At 37.6% G+C, this 20715-nt stretch overlaps 4 protein-coding genes across 4 annotated transcripts; 2 read left to right on the forward strand and 2 right to left on the reverse strand.

Moving 5' to 3' along the window:
* Positions 1-848: 848 nt before the first annotated feature.
* LOC125233052 (zinc finger protein 92-like) lies at positions 849-7082 on the reverse strand. The gene is made up of 9 exons (XM_048138897.1): positions 6839-7082; positions 6539-6668; positions 5524-5850; positions 4930-5108; positions 4033-4228; positions 3349-3464; positions 2376-2635; positions 1217-1244; positions 849-1121 (listed from the first exon to the last, which is right to left on the reverse strand). The coding sequence occupies exons 1-9, from the start codon at positions 6961-6963 to the stop codon at positions 1055-1057; spliced, it is 1428 nt and encodes a 475-aa protein (XP_047994854.1). The 5' UTR covers positions 6964-7082; the 3' UTR covers positions 849-1054.
* A 116-nt stretch (positions 7083-7198) lies between these two features.
* LOC125233053 (zinc finger protein 676-like) lies at positions 7199-15477 on the forward strand. Its single transcript, XM_048138898.1, has 9 exons — positions 7199-7452; positions 7541-7679; positions 7823-7958; positions 8368-8540; positions 8922-9058; positions 10119-10320; positions 10665-10783; positions 11886-13449; positions 15341-15477. The coding sequence occupies exons 1-8, from the start codon at positions 7358-7360 to the stop codon at positions 12031-12033; spliced, it is 1149 nt and encodes a 382-aa protein (XP_047994855.1). The 5' UTR covers positions 7199-7357; the 3' UTR covers positions 12034-13449; positions 15341-15477.
* LOC125233056 lies at positions 15219-18608 on the forward strand. Its single transcript, XM_048138901.1, has 2 exons — positions 15219-15927; positions 17433-18608. Exons 1-2 carry the CDS (start codon positions 15484-15486, stop codon positions 17454-17456), a joined length of 468 nt encoding a protein of 155 aa, XP_047994858.1. The 5' UTR covers positions 15219-15483; the 3' UTR covers positions 17457-18608.
* Positions 17794-20618, reverse strand: LOC125233051 (zinc finger CCCH domain-containing protein 10-like). The gene is made up of 2 exons (XM_048138894.1): positions 18869-20618; positions 17794-18837 (listed from the first exon to the last, which is right to left on the reverse strand). Exon 1 carries the CDS (start codon positions 20337-20339, stop codon positions 18870-18872), a length of 1470 nt encoding a protein of 489 aa, XP_047994851.1. The 5' UTR covers positions 20340-20618; the 3' UTR covers positions 17794-18837; position 18869.
* Positions 20619-20715: the final 97 nt, after the last annotated feature.

Below are 20715 nucleotides of genomic sequence, written 5' to 3' on the forward strand. Positions count from 1 at the left end.
GTGAGCGTATATTTTATAAGTAATATACGATACGTTCTTATATCTCGTATTACTTACCCTAAAATAAATATTTAAGAAAGTGGTCAAAAGCTTGTCAAAACTCAAAGCCCACATTTTGTGGGCTTTTCAACGTTAAAGATGGTGTCCAAACGGCTGCCGCAGCTATGCTGAACATGTACATTGTAGGTACATACACAAGATGGCGTATCTTTGTGTCAATCAGCGCCACTCTGTCATGCATAGGTAGTTAGATACCTAATATTCTATTCCACGTGTTGCGAATAAATTTAATTAATATTTTACTGAAGCATAATACCAAATACTATATAAACTCATACCATACGAGTTAATACGTGCAGCTTTTGACTTTTTAATTTTATACTGTATGAACTAAACTATTTTGATCAACTCATGCCGCTAGGGGCGCTAGTATCGCATGTTGCCAACTTTGGCACCAAGCTGCACGTATTGACTCGTAGAGTTTACATAGTATTTGATAATACAAATTTTATAAAATTACCCACGCCACCGCTTCAAGGCCATCACCCGATGGCTAGCTTTTGATGATGGTGCCGCCCTTCCACACATATTTAGATTAGTATTTGTCAGTGTTTCGAGTGAAACGTCCCACTTTGTCGATTACCATTAAAGCGAGATTTACTTGTATCTGTATATAAATAAACAGACAAGCGGCTTTATAGCAATCGACAAAGTGGGACGTTTTCCCTTGTACACTCACATTTATGGATATATTATGTACCTACTTTTTCTGTGTAATAATTGCCAAAAAAATGAGTCTAAATTAAATAAAATCTATCGAATAAATTTTGATGAAATGAAACAATCGACTGATACAAACTCTATTTTAATTTATAATTAACTACATAAATTAGATAATACTCACATTACATCATTCCTATTAATTAAAATCAATATAAAATTAAACAAAATGGCGATGAAAAGGTTAAATATGGATATTTTTTCTACACTACGCCTAAATATTATACATGTATGCTGTATATATTTCGAGATATAAAGTTGTTACTAGTAGCAACTAGTAGTATGCCATTCCTTGTGCTTCATATATTTTCACTTCATCCTTTTTCATTTCCAAGTCAGGCCTGAAAAGAAGAAAGCAAAATAGTTACAGAATTCTAATCTTTTAATATTTAACTAATAAGTATTCGTCCAGTTATAAAGTACTTTTAATACTTACAAAGCCAACTGCACTGTTTGTTGTTGCACTGTAACAAACATTAAGTTTTAAAACAACAAAATAATTAAGTATTGAATTTTGAATAAACAGAAACTTATGCCAACGACGCTATTTAGCTTCGATAAAAGGGATTTTGAAACGGCTTGTATCAACTTAGGTTGGGTCGTGTTTATTTGTGTCATTATGCATTTGCTCGACTTACCTTTAACCCATGATTCATCGTGAGGCAGATCTTAGGCCGCCAATGGGCCATATCTTAAACATGCTAGTAACGTAGTTAACGCATGCGCGGATCCAGACGTGGTCTATTTGACCACCATGACCCCCCCCCCCCTCCCCTGGGGTCTGGGCCTTTAACACGTGACCTCCCCCCCCTGGGCACGAAGCTGGATCCGCGCTTAAGTTAACATACCCATGGTCAGCTGCTGTTGTATCATCCTGTTACTCAGCGAAGTACAGATGCTGATTGCTCTGAAGCTCCATGGCCGGGTCTATATGGCCTGTACGATAGTGGGCTGGCCAACGATCTCAGACCGTCAATGGGTCATGTTGACACTTTCTTGAATATTCTTTATTCGTTTGGCTTGCTAGTATAACTTAGGGATCATCCACATATTACGTCACACCAAATTTCAGGTTTTTGGACCCCTCCCCCCCCCTATGTCACGCTTTTTTGTATCCCTTTAACAGGGCTTGTCACATTTAGTATGACCCCCCCCCCTCCCCCTTACACTGTGACGTAATATATGGATGACGCCTTACCCATGGCAGGCTGTTGTATCATCCCAGTAACATCAGCGAAGTACAGATGCTGATTGCTCTGAAGCTCCGTGGCCGGGTCTATTATGTTAGGTGACCTGCACGATATTGGGCTGGCCCACGATGTCAGACCGCCAATGGGCCATGTTGACACTTTCTTGAATATTCTTTATTCGTTTGGCTTGCTAGTATAACTTACCCATGGCAGGCTGCTGATGTATCATCCCAGTAACATCAGCGAAGTACAGATGCTGATTGCTCTGAAGCTCCGTGGCCGGGTCTATGTAGTTGTAGGTGGCCTGCACGATAGTGGGCTGGCCAAAGATCTCAGACCGCCAATGGGCCATGTCGTCACTTTCTTGAATATTCATTATTCGTTTGGCTTGCTAGTATAACTTACCCATGGCAGGCTGTTGTATCATCCCAGTAACATCAGCGAAGTACAGATGCTGATTGCTCTGAAGCTCTGTGGCCGGGTCTATGTAGGTGGCCTGCACGATAGTGGGCTGGCCCACGATCTCAGGCCGCCAATGGGCCATGTCGTCGGCATTTTCCTGTATTTTCTGCATGCGCTCGACTTGCTTGTACGAGGGCTCGCCGCCGATGTAGTCGCGTTTGGTGCGGTTGTGGTTGCGTATCTCGTGTTTGCGAAGATCCGATCTAGACAATGAAAAAAAGAATTAGAACGCAAACACGAACGCGAAATATGTTGGTTTTTTTTTTAATTGATTTTCATATATCAGGGGCCCATTTCTCGAAGCTACAATTTACAAGTGGTAGTCAATGTCTAGTATGGCAAGTTGGAAAGAGACTTCCGCTTGTAACTTTCAGTTTTGAGAAATGGGCCCGAGAAGTGTAAATGAATAGCATTGTCAACACAAAATCTAAATAAATTATTCTCTCAGAAGTAGCAGGTGCGCTTGATGTTTACGTCAGCCGCCGCGTGGTGCCCGCGCCCGGCGCCGGTACGCAACTCACACGTAACTATCTTGACGGACGACGTTTGGTGCAACCCTGAATGAATGAATGAAATATTGCGTGAATGACTCTCTTGTAGCAGAACTCGCGGCCGCAGAAGTTGCAGGTGTGCTTGATGTTCATGTCCGCCGCCTCGTGGTGCTCTCGCAGAGCCGCGTTGGTACGGAACTTACACGTATCTTCACGACGTTTGGTGCACCCGTGAATGAATGATTAAGTGAATGACTCACTTGTAGCAGAACTCGCGGCCGCAGAAGTTGCAGGTGTGCTTGATGTTCATATGCGCCGCATCATGGTGCTCGCGCAGAGCCGCGTTGGTATGTAACTTACACGTATCGTCATGGACAACGTTCGGTGCACCCCTGAATGAATGAATGATTGAGTGAATGACTCACTTGTAGCAGAACTCGCGGCCGCAGAAGTTGCAGGTGTGCTTGATGTTCATATGCGCGGCTTCGTGATGCTCTCGCAGAGCCGCGTTGGTACGGAACGCCTTCTCACACAACATACACTACGGACAATTTTTGTATAGGTAAGTAGATTATTTGTACATCAAACTTTGTGAAAAAAGGTAATAGCATAAACTAAAGGTTTCCAAAATTTGTCAAGGGGAGATTACCGCCAAGGTTTCGGCATACATGGTCCCTTTGCGTGGGCCAGATTGGATTGGAAGGATGGATCGGTCTTGGTAGTCATATTTTGATGACACCTAGCAAAGACAGTCTTCCATAGACTGTTTTATGTAAAATGAGGCTTTGAGGAATCATACTTGATTAAAAAGATAAATTATTGTATAAGTAATGAAGCATACAATAGTAAAAAAAAAATCGCCAATTCCGATAACAGTTCCCATATATTTACGCTTACCACAGGGACACAATCTAAAGTAAAATATTTATATCCCCTGTCATGATTTATTGATTTCTCACATATAAAGCTCTGCGCAATAACAATAAGAGCAAAAAAGACGCTGATGCGTCGACACCTGAGTAAGTCTTTCCAGAGGTTATGTAGAACCGTTTTTACTCTTGAAAGAGGTCTTCCTCTTGAAAGACTGCTGGACTTGACCATGGCCTCACCTTGAATTGCTTCTCCTGGTGCGTCAACTTATGCTTGTTGAGGTTCGACGGGTTGACGAAGGTGGCCGGACACTGCGTGCACTTATACGGTTTCTCGCCAGTATGTGTACGCATATGCATCACCAGGTAGTACTTGTGCTTGCATTTGTAGGGACACAGGTCGCAGAAGAAGTTGAATGTGTCTGTGTGGACCATCCTGGAAGAGCAGTTCTAATTTGTTGAAAGTTCTTTCTGAGATAATACAAAATAATTACAAAATCTATGTTTAAAGTGTCAATTCTTAGAGACTATGCCAGTGCTTGGATGTTGTTATAATAGTAGCTGAAAACTTTTTCCAGGTGGAAATGGTAAGAACTCTTGCAATTTTAACTCTCGTATAATAATTGCTGTTTTTTCTATCAAGAAAAATTTAAAACCTTGGATAATGGGAACCATTCTGAGTAATGAGTTTTTTTTTTTATTTTACGACATTCTTACACAGACTTACTGAGTCCCACGGTAAGCTCAAGAAGGCTTGTGTTGTGGGTACTCAGACAACAATATACATAATATACAAATACTTATATACTTATATAGAAAACATCTTTGACTCAGGAACATATATCTGTGCTCATCACACAAATAAATGCCCTTACCGGGGTTCGAACCCGGGACCGCGGCGTAGCAGGCAGGGTCACCATGCGCTAAGCCAGACCGGTTGTCGGAGTTTATCTAGAAGCCAACTTATATTATGCGAAGTTTAGAGGTGCAAGTTATTGCAGCAAGTTTTGAAACAGAAGTATATGCAAGAAAGAGATGCCGATATTTGCCACTCACTCTTACCTATAGTTGCGTCTCAAAACTTGCAGCAATAACTTGCACGTCTAAACTCAGCTTTAGAATAAAATGTCAACTTACATGTGGTTCTTAAGGCGCGCTATGATCGGGAACTCCTTGCCGCAAGTGTTACATTTATGCGGCACGGTCTGCTTGTGAATATGCCGCATATGCTGCGTGATGGACAGGACGAGTTGGCCGCATAGCTCGCAAGCCCGCCGCATGCATTGCCGCTCACGACGATGCTCCATTAGCTTGTCCTGTAATAAAATGTTACATGTGGTATAAAATGCTGAATACTAAAGGGGCTGTGCAAATTTGAGTCTGCCATCAGTGCCATCTTGCGGCCAAATTGGAAACAAACAATACATTGAAATTTCATGCAAATGTGTAAAAGTGTAGTAAAGCATCCCACTTTGTTACTTACCTCAAGGACAAGAGTTGCTTGTATCTAAATATGAATAACATCAAGTGCCCTTTGGCAAGCAACAAAAAATGAGTTTTTGCTGGTTCTACTGTTATGCGAGCTATGTTAGAAGCTTAATTTTGAAATTGACACTACGCCATAAACAAGGAGACTTCTGTGCTGTCCCATAAAATTTAGACACACTCCCTATAGCAGTCAATTTTATCGTCCAAGTAGCACACCTCTAATATAATTTAATATAAAGTCACCTTATCAGGAAAAGACATGTCACAGGGTGAGCATTTGAACTGTTTGATCCTTGGAGCCTTCTTCATAGAAATCTTTTCCCGTTTCTTCAACTCCCTGTTTCTCGCTTCTTCAATCTTCATTCTTTTCTTCTTCATGTCATGGAGGATAAGTTGGAAGTCGTGTTTAGAATACGGATATGAGTGGAATGTCGGGTCACCCATTGGGTGTAAGATCTTTCGGAACTTGCGGTCTGAAGCCTCACAATTCTTTTTGAATGTTAATGCTGTCTTTAAGTTGTATAGACATACAGAGCATATGTATTTGGGCAAGGCATCATCAGCTGAAACCTGTAAAGGATTTATGATTATTATTGACTTTATTTAAATGATTTAATACTTTAATATATAACATAATAAAACATTAGGGACATAAAATTATCTTACAATAAAACTAACTATTAAATCTAAAATTAAACTTAAAATAAAATAAAATAAAAAATTAAATTAAACTAAATAAAACTAAAGTTAAACTAAAGTAAATTTAAAAATGGCCCCTGTGGCATAGTACCGAAATGATTATTATTTAGTTATGTAATCAGCTTCTGAATTACATTAAACATCTTGCTTGTATGTATCAATATGTATGTATCAATAGTAGTTTAATTATTCATTATGAAGCAATACCTCCAAAAGTATCGACCACCCATGATAATTTTTCTAATAAGACATATAAATTCAAGTTTTTAATCAAAGGTATCATAGTTGAATATTATCTGATATAATACCTATATGCATTCTGATAAATATCCTTTTATTAAGCATATTTTATCATAACCATAAGGTAGCATTATCAATACTGTAGGTAGGTATCAACCAATGCTATGAAGAGAAGCATTACTTTTGATGGTGAACATAATATAAATTAAAAACTTCTGAGAATTATCAGAAAAATAGTAAACTATCAGATGCAATGCTGACAAACTGATAACTCGTCAGTTGAATATAAGGTTGCAGCAGGATGAAATCCAAGACTTACTGAGACATTTGTGATACTTCTTATGGCACTCATAATGTCGTAATCGAAGACCTTTTCAGTCAGTGGGGTACAGCCACCTTTGGCACAAATTCGGCATATCATGTCTTTCTCGAGGCGCACACTTTTCTTACTGAAATAGGCACATTCATCGTGAACATATTCTAGTTATGTGACTATGCAGGTAATAAGACCAGACCAGAAATTCGAAGACCAGCGAATAAGCTTAGAAGCAAATCATGCAGATATACCAGAGTTTACGTCTGCATCTACCAAAATAATGAAATAAAATATGTGCATTACCAGTCAGCTACAAGTTTTTGCCAGTGATCGCTATTGTTACTGCCATCGTCTTCATTACTGAAAGTCGAAGGGTATTTGCCTTTGTTGAACTTAGAGAGCATTGATTTAGTTATATATACCGCCATTATATAAAGCTACGGTTCAAAAATATATTCACAACTTTATAACAACTAAATACAGTCAATCACAATAAATAAAAATAAATCCAACTGAATAAAAAAAAACACAAGGCATAGGAAAGGTAGAGATTGTATTATTATTTTTTGACTGATGTAGTGATGGCCAAATGCAGCTTTACACATTTCTGCCAACATAACAAATTATGGTGAAAAAAACCGGTATTTGTCATTCACTCACTTCAATTCCATTCATGTTCATTACGTTGCATTGCCTTATCTGTGGTGCAGTGCAGTTGTCAAAGTATTCGATTACATTATTTATTTACTAAATACGGCTTATTCTTTATAATTAATATACGTCTCGAAAGTTTTTGCAGATAATTAAGGTTACTTATAAGTAATGGCATCGCTACTTTTACTTAGATCTATGTTATATGCTAATGCTTTGCACAAATCCAAGAAAAAGAAACAAAAAAAGCGTAAGAAATCTAAATCGTAAGTATTCGAATTACACTACTGCCTACTGAGTTCTTAGTGTTTTAAATAAGTAATTCTAAAGTTTCTACACAGAATAATATTTCAGGTACACTAGTATATCTAGCTTTAAAATAACTCCGGGTATGTGCAGGATATGTGCTTCAGAAAATGGGGATGTTCCCATTTTCAACAACTTTGTACAACCCAATATTGCGGAAGAAATAAAACACTTTTCCGGGATTACGGTAAGATTTTAAAACATAATAAGCAGCAAAATTCAACAACACCATTTTTTTTTAAACTTAATCAAATCTAAAAAATAACGAAAAATATGGCTATTCAAGTTTTATCTAAGAAAATTTTTAGTGATATGCATAATTGTTTCCAGATCAGCAAGACTGATACCATGACACAGATGTGTCAAAATTGCCTTGATTTACTCAATGGGTGTATCATGTTCAGGGATATGTGCCAAAAGAATAATAAAAGATTGCAAGAACTAGAAGAGCTGTCTGTGAAGGAAGGTAAATTCAATCTCATGTACATGCCCAGGCCTCCATAAATGTTATGGGTGTAGTGTAGAATGAGTGAGGGTATGAATCACAATAATATTTTATGCAATCATTCTCCTTGCATTATCGCAGAGTCCGCTTTGACCACTATAATAAGATGATAAGCAGTGATCTGAAATAGTAACATTGTTAAAATTAGAAGCCCCTGATGCTTTTGAAACTGTTAGAAAAGAATTATTTTTGAGCGAGGGTAATATTTTATATAATAAAGTAAAATATGATAAAATTTAGCAAGCAATTTTCTCTGAGTTCCAACCAAATCCTTGTAAATCTACCATATATATACATGCACTTTAAGCTTAAAGTGTTAACTATTAATAAAAGGTTGCAAATTACTTTACAAATACATCCTTTTTTACAGAATATGTAAAATGTGAAAGTAAAGATCTAAATGAAGATGATCAGGAGCTTGATGAGCTGCCAAACGAACACAATGAGGACAGTAATGATTCCTACAACATCCCTTCACCTACATTTTCTGATGATGCAGCTATTTGGGGTTGTAACACATGTGGAAAAGACTTCTTTGATATGGTGAGTATTGTAAATTAAATTTGTATTTTTTTTTCCAAATAAATGAATGGTCTTGGATGAAGAAAATGTGTATATAGTGAACTGAAAATCCATTTAACTTTTTAGTGAAAGGGACACTTTATTGCAATTGATACCTACTCGCTAACAAGTTTTTTTGCAAAATTAGGACTGTGCACATTGCATCTTTCAAACTACTCTGGAAATATCTCATTAGAGTCAGTAGCAATGTGCATGGTTCAAGTCTATTTACTAACATAGTACTTTAAATTTTATTTAATTCCAAAGTTTTTGTTTCATAGGACTTACAAAAATTGGATATCTGCATGTGCGGCATGTGGTAGTCCTCATAAAATAAAATGTAATGGTGTCATTATTTTCTAGGATTCATACAGTGACCATCTATCGCGCTGTCCTGGTGACAGCGTGCCGAAACCCCCAGAAGAACTAACAAAGAGAAAATTTCTCTGTGACATATGTGGTAAAACATGCTCATCCAATGCTAGTCTACTAGTACATATGTAAGTTTCTACTATAATATAAAACCTTAAGCAAATTAAAAAAAATCTTAATTATAAAAAAAAACGAATTATTGTATAATCAGGCCTCATCTTCAGACCTTTCTCAAAGTAAAATAAACTGCGTACCTACCTGCTATAACCTTACAGGACGTCACCTACATACATCATCATATTTTATACCCACTTTATAAATAACTTATTACATTAAATCCAATAAAAACATACTCTTTACTAAATTCCTAAATACAGAAACTAATACAATCAATAATTCTGTTATTTGATTTGCTATGACCTAGAATGTGTAGATTCACAGTGCCAGGCATGTATCTACCTAGCACCTACTGCCAAATATTGCATCACATTTAGTTTCACGAACATAATGCTTGCAGCAGTTACAGCTAAGGTACAGCAGGGCAAATGTTTTTACATGTGTATGTGTATGAGGTTCTGTGAGGCGATGGATAAAAGGAAGTCCACTGTTATATATTAAGTTTGTAATGTTTATATATTGTACATTTTGTACTCTGTTACTATTATATAAGTGTACTATAAGTGTATAGTAGTATTGAATTCCACAGTGCTTTAGTTTACCTGTTATGCTGTGTAATTTTTGGATATTAAATTAAAAAAAATAAAAAATCTTGACGGGTCAATTATAACCAATGCATGTTTTCCATTAATATTACACTATGATGTTGAGTTCTACATGTATCCACTGAACACGCCTACTATATATAACCGGTGGACACTATTTAATAATGCAAACATTGTAAAACATGGAAAAAATGGACCATTTACATTTGCCCCCCAGTCGAGATTTGTCCCACTGTACCTTAGTTGAATTTTACTTATTTTTATACTAATAATTTGCTAGCTTGACTTCAGGATCTTTCCATGTCCAAAAGGTTCTTCTGAATTTCCAACAGAAACGTCGGAAACTATGATAAAAGATCCTTATTTCACATGAATCAAAAAGACTCTTTAGACATGGCAAATCCACTTATAAAATTTCCAAAAAATAAAACAAATATCTTTAATGTGCACACAATCTGTATTCCAGGGGCATTCACGAAAACGTGTTCCCCTTCAAATGTGACGTGTGTCCATACCAAGGGCGCACCATGGACCTGCTGAAGGTGCACAAGAGGTCCCACATGGCCGACAAGCCGTTCAAGTGCACGCAGTGCCCTAAAGCCACCACCACATCCAGTAACCTGGCGAAGCACATGCGCCATGTGCATAGCACGCAGAGACCCTTCAAGGTATGCATACAAACAGTCAATATTAATCTTTACACTTCTATCCACTTTATTTTGGTGGGCGGAATGTTCACTTTTTCGAGCTACATCCTGGCAAAAAAAGCGTGAAAAAAAATAGGGGTGCCACCGTCTATGTAAATCCCTTTTGCATGTGGCAACTGGTTTGACACTTCCGTATGAAAAAAGTAAATAAGTATTGCTATGATAAAAAAAAAGTTAAACCTTCGCGATTACCGCCGTCCTCCCAGGCGCCTACACTTGTAAATTGGCCGCATCTTCTACTGAGATTATAGCCTTACCACTTACTTACCACAAAATTCACACGCCAACCAATCAATTTATTTCAGTGTACATACTGTGACAAGGCGTTCTCATACCAACACGACATGAAGCGACACATCAAGGACATCCACCTTCGGCAGGGCACCGTCGAGTGTGACGTCTGCTACAAGAAGTTCAACACTAAGTAAGATTATTATCTAAAAACGTATAATATAGGTACCTGTCTTAGGGTCCCCCCACATCTAGCGTCTCGCGAGCGTAGCGTCGGGCCGACTGTATGGGCAAAGCCTGACCGGCGTCTTTTTCCATACAGTTGGCCCGACGCTACGCTCGGGAGACGCTAGATGTGGGGGGACCCTTATACCTCCTTATTTAGTCGTGTAATGATTTTAGTTACCCTCAAGCGGCTTAACGAGCCTTTTGAGGGTAGATTTTGTTTACATTTATTTAAGTAAATAAAGATACCGACTATAGCTAAGCCATACCAACCTAAGTTGGCAGCCTTGGATGTGTTATTTGCAACGACAAGCCTCTAATATTATATTATGCCGTTTACTTACCCTTGCAAAGGCGCGACTATCAAAATCACTGTCAACTTACACACGATCACCTAGCGACGTTTTTCTGTGAATCGACGAGGCAAGCTATGAGGCGCCATCTAGATAACGTTTCGATTCGATTGCAGCCAAAACTAGTAAAGTTATGCACTACTAGTACATTTTTTGTAATGTATCGTATCGTTATTGACCGCTTCAGAAAATACAATGTAACTACTGTACTTTGTTGTTACTCTTACTAGTTATCATGCACGTCGTCTTGTAATTTAGTAGCACAATAAAAGCTACTTGTGATTTAAATGTTACAGACAGTTATTGTTCATTTAATAGCCTAATAAAATAAATGAAGGGGCGTTCACTATCTACAGACAAGAGTAAAAATATGGATGTGCAAATTGCTCAAATTTATGTTATTAATTCGTCGCCATAAGAGCTATAGGACATATTTTTGAACAAGTTTTGTATAGGTACCCTTACTTTTACACTTGACTGTACCTAATATAGCAATGTACGTACATAGAGTGTGTAACGGCCCTATATGTTCGGCTGGGACCTCAAAATTGTAAGGACCTATACACACGTCCTACAACGCAGAATGGGTGACCAGTTCTCATACAAATTGCAGTTTGGTTACAATATGTCTGTATCGGCCCTTGACCTTGCCATCATTTATACCATTCGTAATTACCTACGAGTTATAAATTCTCAAACCATTTTTGATAATTACAGGAAAATATTACAAGGTCACCGATGGAAAATCCACAAAATCAAAGGGGAGCGACAAGGACGCCTACCATCGTACTTGCAGCATCAAATGGAAGAACAGGACCACCACGATCAAGAGATCGCTATGGGGCATATGGAACAGCCCTACTGATGTTCATAAATCACATACCATTCACTCTGAAGACAGTACTAATCGCTTCACGAGAGCTGGGAAGAATGGAATGAACGAAACGAATGGTATTTGTCATCGTGTGACTGAGACCCGTGTCGACAGACTTGCTTATACACACTGCCTGGCCTGATATGAACATACATATAATACATAATTATATTTACATTCGATTGTTAATTCCATTCATGCCTGCACTGCACATTAATAGGCACTAATAGCACCTACTTTGTTTTTGATTCTTAGGACTGGTATCAAAGTATCAACAATATTTGTTGGACGTAAACTTTATAGCCTTTTTGCGACATTTTAAACGACAGCATCGCCATCTGAATCATCCTTTAAGAATAATCAAAGGACTATGCGTCAAAATGTACCCAAGACCAACAGAGTCGAGAGTTGCCTCATTTGATAGATAGGTATGATTAATTATTATAATTATTTCATTATATGAACACGAAGTTCACATGTATTGTATAACTGAGATAATGACATTTTAGTAAAAATGTCGTCACCCTTATTGCCTACGCAATAGAGTCCAAATAAGTAAATTGCTGTAGGGTAGATTTTTGCACACCGCCCGCGTACGGCAAACGGTTTGACCGAACAGAGAAACAGGACTTTATTGCCTTAGTTATAAAGGTGCCAACATTTTGACTAAAATACGAATATCTCAGCTCTGCAATGTAATTTCGCTTAGTGCCCATACAATGAAATGAAGTATATAATGCCTATCTAATGACCTAACTCTCGTCCCTGTTTGTTTTGGGTCCGGACCCCATACAGAGTTGCCCATGGTCCCTTGTACAAATTACAACGCATAAAATTGTATGTTGCTCTCTGGATTTTTGAGCGGTCATTAATTTCATAACATAAGTACTTAGTAAGTTTTAAAAATGCTCAATGTACATAAAGGAGCCTTCTTCGATTGTAAGGCAAATAAAAATCACATTTTTACATTCGATAAAGAGAATAATGTTAATTATAATCCGAGAAGTTGCAATCAACTATATTTATGCGCCATTATAGGTTATTTATTAATATGATATGATATTTATTGCTTGATAAAACTAAGGACCTGCTATCACTCTAGAAATAAAGTTTTACAGAGTTACACGCGTTCCTCCTTTTAGTCAAACATGAAATTTCTTCTCTTACTACTAGTTTTGAGAAGTTGTGTTGCGTTCGACTTACCTCGGTGCAAACCAGACTTAAATATCGATAAGGACCAGTATACATTATCTGACACCTATCACATAGGAGATTCGGTGCCTTCGGACGCCCACTTTGATGTGTATGGAAACTTATTCTACGTCAAATCCGGCAGCAGCAGTGATGGATATTACTATGATATCTACGTTGTTAAGTTTAAGACTACAGCCGCTCAGAAAATAAAAGGTAAGATTTAGTTTTTCATGTTTATTTTTTTTTCTAAATGAGAAAATTAAAGTACTGTGCGAGGATCACTTATGACCTACCAAGAAAACCGAAATTAGAAAGTTAGCTCCTTCTTTTTCTGTTACCAGAGTCTTTTAATTAATTTAAGGCGTAATTAGAATTACGCCTTAAATTAATTAAAAGAGAACTTTGCAGTTTGCGAACTTCAGGGTTCGCATTTCGCTCTCTGCTCGTGGTCCTTCGAACCGGATAATATATGAACCTATAAATCAATGTGAGCGTCAGGACCCCTGGACCACTACAGATATTTGATGTTTAGTACATACTAAAATTTAGTACCTATTTGATACTATTTGGTACCTGAGTACATATATTTGGTACCTCCACTGATATCGAAAAATCGAGCGAATAAAGTGGCCAGACATTCTGACGTCAGGATGTCTGGACCATTTTTGGTTTACATAGTTCTAGACAACACTACTAATTGATATCTTAGTCAATATTTACTACCTATTTGGTACCTGTCAATATATTTTTATTAAATTTTTTTGGCGTACCAGAAAAAAGTTATGATGGAATTTAAAGTTGTGAGCCCAGCCGTGGCGTTGAAGTATGTAGCGCCTGTAAAAAGAATAGAGGCAAATCCGCCTGCCCTCCTGCGCGTCAACTTAAATAGGAATTTATTTTTAGGCACTCGCACATCATCTCTACTGACTAGTGGCATTAATATAGTCGAAATATATAAAAGTAATTAGTGTAATTACACTAGTTTTCCATTTTCCTCCTGAGAGAACCTCCTACAGTTTCAATAACGTCTAATGTCATGTCATGTCCCTGAGAGACATCTCCTGGCGGAGAAATTTGTAAATCAGTTTACCCCTGACAGCCGGTAATTTTTGCGACTGTTCAGCAGGTGTAGAGCTGTATGGCAGATTTGGCGGCATTGTGGTTGTAGGTACTGATAGTAGATGATTGATTTGATGTTTGTATTTATTCTTAATTCATAATTGACACTAATCGATGCAAAAAAACAAATGTTACCGAAAGCAGTGGTTTATTTATATGATAAACCCCTATAACGGAGCTCGTGGACCATAGACTGACCAGTCTATGGTCCACGAGCACATCATCAAAATACATCCTATATACCAATATTACCAATGACGCTGTTAATTATAACAGTTTATGCTATTTCCCCCCTAGAATTTGCCCAACTGTTGCCACGTGTTTAGGTCTCTCATGAGGAAAATGGAAAACTAGTGTAATTACACTAATTACTTTTATATTTCGACTATATATTATTAATGCCACTAGTCAGTAGTAGAGATGATGTGCGAGTGCCTAAAACTAAATTCCTATTTAAGTTGACGCGCGCAGGAGGGCATGCGGATTTGCCTCTATACTTTTGACAGGCGCTACATACTTCAACGGCACGGCCGGGCTCACAACTTTAAATTCCGTCATAACTTTTTTCTGGTATGCCAAAAAAATTTGAAAAAAATATATTGACAGGTACCAAATAGGTAGTAAATATTGACTAAGATATCAATTAGTAGTGTTGTCTAGAACTATGTAAACCAAAAATGGTCCAGACACCCTGACGTCAGAATGTCTGGCCACTTTATACGCTCGATTTTTCGATATCAGTGGAGGTACCAAATATATGTACTCAGGTACCAAATAGTATCAAATAGGTACTAAATTTTAGTATGTACTAAACATCAAATATCTGTAGTGGTCCAGGGGTCCTGACGCTCACAAATCAATAACACTGCAGTGTAAAATGCCTTGGTACTTTCTGCACCTTCACTGGTAAAGTCAAGTGTACTGCAGTTTAAATGTTAAATAAAAAAAAATAGCACATTGTGGTGATTTTTTTTACATTTTATAGGTTTGCCTGAAGGGCTTAGCTACTCAGTAGCGGTAGACAAAAAAGATTCCAGCGTATACTTCGGCACCGAAAAGGGATTGTTCCGGTACGACTATGAAACTCACAACGCTACTCAAGTATCTGACGGCTTACTGAAAATAAACATGATTTTCGTCGACAAAGATGGTAACAAGTACATAACTAACAGCAACAATGGTATAGAAGAGCTGTATTTACTAGATGGCGAAAAGAAAATTCGTTTCAATACTTTAGAGGCGTTGAACGAGTTGTCAATCGATGATAATAATAACTTCTACTTCATCAAACATGAGCAGCTGTTTGTTTTGAAATCGACTCAATCGATTCCCGTGCATATTGGCAACGTTACATACACCGGCGTGGGGCAAATCTCATTTCACAAGGATAACGTATTCGTCGCCAGTGACCACTTGGTGTATTTCCGTGAGAATGAGACTGGCAGGATGAAATTAATCTCGAATGTTCCGGATAAAGTTACGTCTATAGCTTTTGATAGGACGGGCGACTTTGTGCTCGGTACTCGCGGTAAACTGTTGAAGTATAAAAAGAAGGAGTGTTACATTAGGAAAACTAATGACTAGGGATTGCAATCCAGCAGTGTTTTCAATCCAGCTGGATTTTTGCTGGATCGGCGCCAATCCAGCTGGATCCAGCGCAGATCCAGCAGGTAGAAAAAATGCCAAAAAAAAATTACATTTTGCTCTACTATAGGGCTGTTATTACTAAAATTATTTGAAATAGTGAAGGGAAGGATGAAAACGCGCAATTTTGTAATAAAAAAAAAACTTAAAACGGTTCTCTTATTTATCTCTGAAAATTGTATGACCGAATATCACTTCCCAACGCACGTTTCGCGGAATTTTATTCCGCCGAATGTTCATTTCCCAATTATCTTTTTTTTTTTAATTTGCCAACCTTGCATTTACCTACCAACTTAAAGTTTGGCCGTTTTTAGGGTTTTTCAAAAGGCCTTTTTTTAAAAACCAAACTTACATGTTATCCAATTTTTTACTTGACGTAATATACAACAAGTTGTTTATTGTATGTTTTATTGAACACCGATAATATCTATGGCGTATTTCGAAAAATATGCAATACTGAGACTCCTATGAACTTCTAAATTTATTGACAGGGATGCAATTACGTATTTTACTTACGTATTTTTTTTAAATAGTTACCTACTTCCTTTTTTGGAAGAATATTGTTTAATTTATTGTTATTACATTTCAAAAGTTTTTTCGGTTTGCTCACGGTCAACCTAACACGCCCCTCCTAGTTTCGCTCGTCGTCGCCCCTAACTGAACTCTGTCATATATGATTATACTGCCAACATAGTCCGTGAACAGAAAACTGCTACTTTGCTCCCTCCTAACAGGGAAAAAAACTTAAAATTTAGTTGTAAAAAGTTGGCATTACTTTTTGTAATCATTTTTATCCTTATAGCAATCTACATAAATAAAAAATGTCATTAAAAGTGTAACAACGATGAAGCGAAGGTACTACAATAAGTAGGTACATAAATACTGCTATCAACCAGAGTAGACATGGCCTGCTTTTTTGCCACAACATTTGGGCATTCACTAGTTCACATTGAAAATTACTAATTTACTTACTAGTACTTAGTTTAACTTACTTAATATTTATGAAAAAATAAACCTCTAATTAGGTATATTATACGTAGACAAACATCAATCAATATTCTGATCTAAACATAAGTTGAAACTCAAAAGAAATTTTGCGGTAGGTAAGTAAATAATTAAATACTATAAATACATTTTGAGATTTCAGTAGTTATACAGTTTCAAACTACTTACGTTTTTGAAAAAAACACACAATTGTAGCGAAATAGAATTATTTTGTGCTAAGAGGCCACAGGCTACGCGCGGGAACGCGGAACCGTTTTAAACATGACGTAAAATAAGTTTACTGAAGTTAATTACGCATTTTATTGCAGATTTTTTTATTTGCGGATCCGCAGCGCTGGATCCAGCGTTGGCTGCTGGATCCAGCAGACCGAAAAATGCGCTGGATCCAGCTGGATTGCTGGATGCTGGATCCAGCAATTGCAATCCCTACTAATGACTCTATTTACAATTAAGCAGCAATATAAACCACTACGTTTATATAAGAGACTTCGGTTTTACTTCAGTAGATAATAATCGAAATAGGAAAGTTTGCTAATAGAACAATACTTTGCATGGAACATGATTGTTTTTAATACAAATTAAATTGTCTCATTTGGACAGCTAAAGCACACTATACAATTATACAGCATATAATAACAATTAACTGATTGAACCGCTGCCTGACTCTTTTAGCTCTATTTTGTTAACTGTGTATTAAAGATTAATTTACCCTAAATGTATAAATGCTGCGATTATATCAATAAAACATTTTATATGGAACAAGTCGTTTTATTTTAATAGTTTAAATTATTACCTATCATTACAGCCGATTGCTTAACATAGCTCAATATCACCAAGCCACGTAAAGTAATATGATAATATCCCTTACATGACATTTCGTTAAAAATAATTAAAATGGTATACAGGGTGAAACCATCTGTTGAATACACTGTTACTGGAACTTCAATATACCCATTTTTGGGTGACGATCCTTGGTGGTTTTACCCTATTTTACAGTAAAGAAAACTTTTTTTCATATTCTTTCAACACACTACCTAGAGTTTTTGGGGCTATTTTCATATTGTAGCGTAGCATCTAATCCATGGACATGTTTTGGTTTATCAATAATACAGTAAAATGAAAACTAAACTTAAAGGCATGATTACACTCAATAAAATGCAGCAATGTAACTACGCCAGATGAAACAGTCTGACAGAATCACTATAATAATATTTAACTAGAAAACCAGCAATCTCACAAATAAATAACTAATATTTATAACATTAACTAGGCTTTGATGTTATGATTAATTTACAGGTGATAGCTAGCTAATGATTCCTATACACAATCGTATACATCAACATTATAATGAGTGATAAAAAGAGCATTTTATACACACTGGCATTTATAACTAAGCCCTTTATCTATTTGTGTCTTTGTTACATTTAATAAAACAGGAAAAACGGATATGTGATTTCATAACAAGAATGTCCTAACAATGTTATTCGCTAGAATGCAGAAAAGTTTATATTGCAAACCTATGACAATTATGTTATCAATAATATCATATTTAGTTATAGAAAATGTATAGCATGATTAACATTCTTATGTATATTATCCATGTACAGCTTTATTCTGATTTATTTACCTCTGCAAGTCTGCATTAGCCTATGTAGATAACTTGGAGCTACAAAACAGATTTTAATGTAGATTATGAAGTTTCATCTTTGAAATACTGCACAATAAAAATAATAATTTTTTACCCAAGATTACATAAGCTAAATTTACCCAACCCTAGGGGTTACCTCTGCTTGCTTTAGCAAAGTAGGCCATCATCCAAGACTTATGGATTAAATAGTAAAGTATTAACTTATAATGTTATAAAATCAGTGGGGCAATATACTCTGTGATATAATTGGAAATGTTAATGGTTGGTTCTGCGAATTAGAAAGAGCCATTGGCTGGCTAGTGCTGGAGATGGTAATCTGTTGAGTAGATGTTTGGTGGACAAGCTGCTGAGCAGATGGGACCTGTTGTGCGGCCAGCTGCTGAGCAGATTGCTGGGCTAACTGCTGCGACTGCTGTGCAGCTAGGAGATGCGCCGATTGTTCTGCTGCCAACTGTTGTTGAGCAGACTGCTGTGCCGCGGCCAGCTGCTGCGCCGACTGTTGCGCGGCTAAGTGTTGGGCATTCTGTTGTGCAGCAGCAAGGTGTTGCACTGACTGCTGTGCTGTAAACTGCTGTTGCTGTGCTGCTAGCTGCTGAGGCAATGCTGTTTGCTGCACAAGCTGCTGGACTGTTGTTTGTGACGCATTCCCCATAAGCTGCTGTGGTGGTGGTGCCAGTGTCAACTGTGCTGGTGTCACTGCCACTACTGTCTGTCCACCGCCCATCAAAGTCCCTGAATCACTCACTTGCATCAACTGCTGGGCACCAGCACTAGTCACGATAAGTGCTCCAGAATTACCCATCAACTGTTGTGTTGTACTCACTGTCAACAATTGTGGGGCTGGAGTTAACAACTGAGCTCTGGATGCTGCCGGTGCCAGTGCTATATTTGGAGTAGCTGCAGCAGGAACTAAAGCAGGCAATGCACCAGAAAGACTCACTACAGGTGTCATGCTAACTGTAGCTAAAGATACTGGAGCTGAAGTTCCATGGCGGGATGTAATAATACATGACTGTTCACCCCTGTTTGCTGCTGCCTGTTCCAGTAAAAACTCATTCATGGAAGTCAATTGAACATTTTTCTCTGTCAGGTCTGCTACTTTCTTCAGCAAAACACTAATGTTATCATGTAGTAGTTTAACTTTATGGTCTAAGGAGTCACAGTTTTGGCATAAATTTGGTACAGGTATTTGATTCTCTATGGCCACATCTTCATAAGTGTAGCGCCTTACTTTGCATTCCGGGGGCGAGTCTTCATCTCTTAGCATATGCGGTGGACGATTGAAATGTGGCAGGGGCATATTTAATTCAGGATGGTGATCATTAGTGGAGGGATGAAGAGGATGGATCAAGTTACATTCAGGGTTGGAGCAGGAGCCATGTAAATAAGCTTGGCATACTGGAATTATTCCACGTTCTCGAGGATCCTGAGGAAAATTACCCGTAGAATAGAAATGTGCTTCCTCTTCTAAAGTGAAATGCATAAACTTGCAATTGTGTCTGAAACATCCTTTATTTTGGTAGTCGTGACAAAACCGAAACAATTCCTTTAAACGATTCAATGGAGGCTTTTCGTGAGTATACCGACAATTTTCACGCATGCAGCAACCTCGGACATAATCGCGGCAGATGTTGGCGAGAGCTACTTTTTCGTCGTCGGAAATCATTGTTCCGTCATTGAGCACCATTACGCCTCGTATCAAAATTAAACTTTCCTTGTTTTGTCCTCTGTCATCAGCATCTTCCGCGTAGAAAAGCTCTTGGATGTCCTGGAGCGTAGTGTTAGTGCGTATTTATTTTTCCTCCGGCCACCATATCCGTGTCATAATGAAACTCACACCACTGGTTTTGCAAAAAACATTTCGTACATAATATAAATCACGAAAAAAACTGTTGTATTACATTTTTTTTATTACAAGTAATCCAAAATCACAAGCTGAAGCTGTGTTGCTTTTGGCAATGGCATTACAACCACAGATCCGACTCAAAATCGGAGCAAAATGAACGAGTTGAACGAAAAGCGAATCAATGAAGAATGAACTAATGAATGAACATGTCACTCTT

This window comes from Leguminivora glycinivorella, chromosome 14 (genome assembly GCF_023078275.1).
Source record: "Leguminivora glycinivorella isolate SPB_JAAS2020 chromosome 14, LegGlyc_1.1, whole genome shotgun sequence".
In the NCBI taxonomy this organism is placed as follows: domain Eukaryota; kingdom Metazoa; phylum Arthropoda; class Insecta; order Lepidoptera; family Tortricidae; genus Leguminivora; species Leguminivora glycinivorella.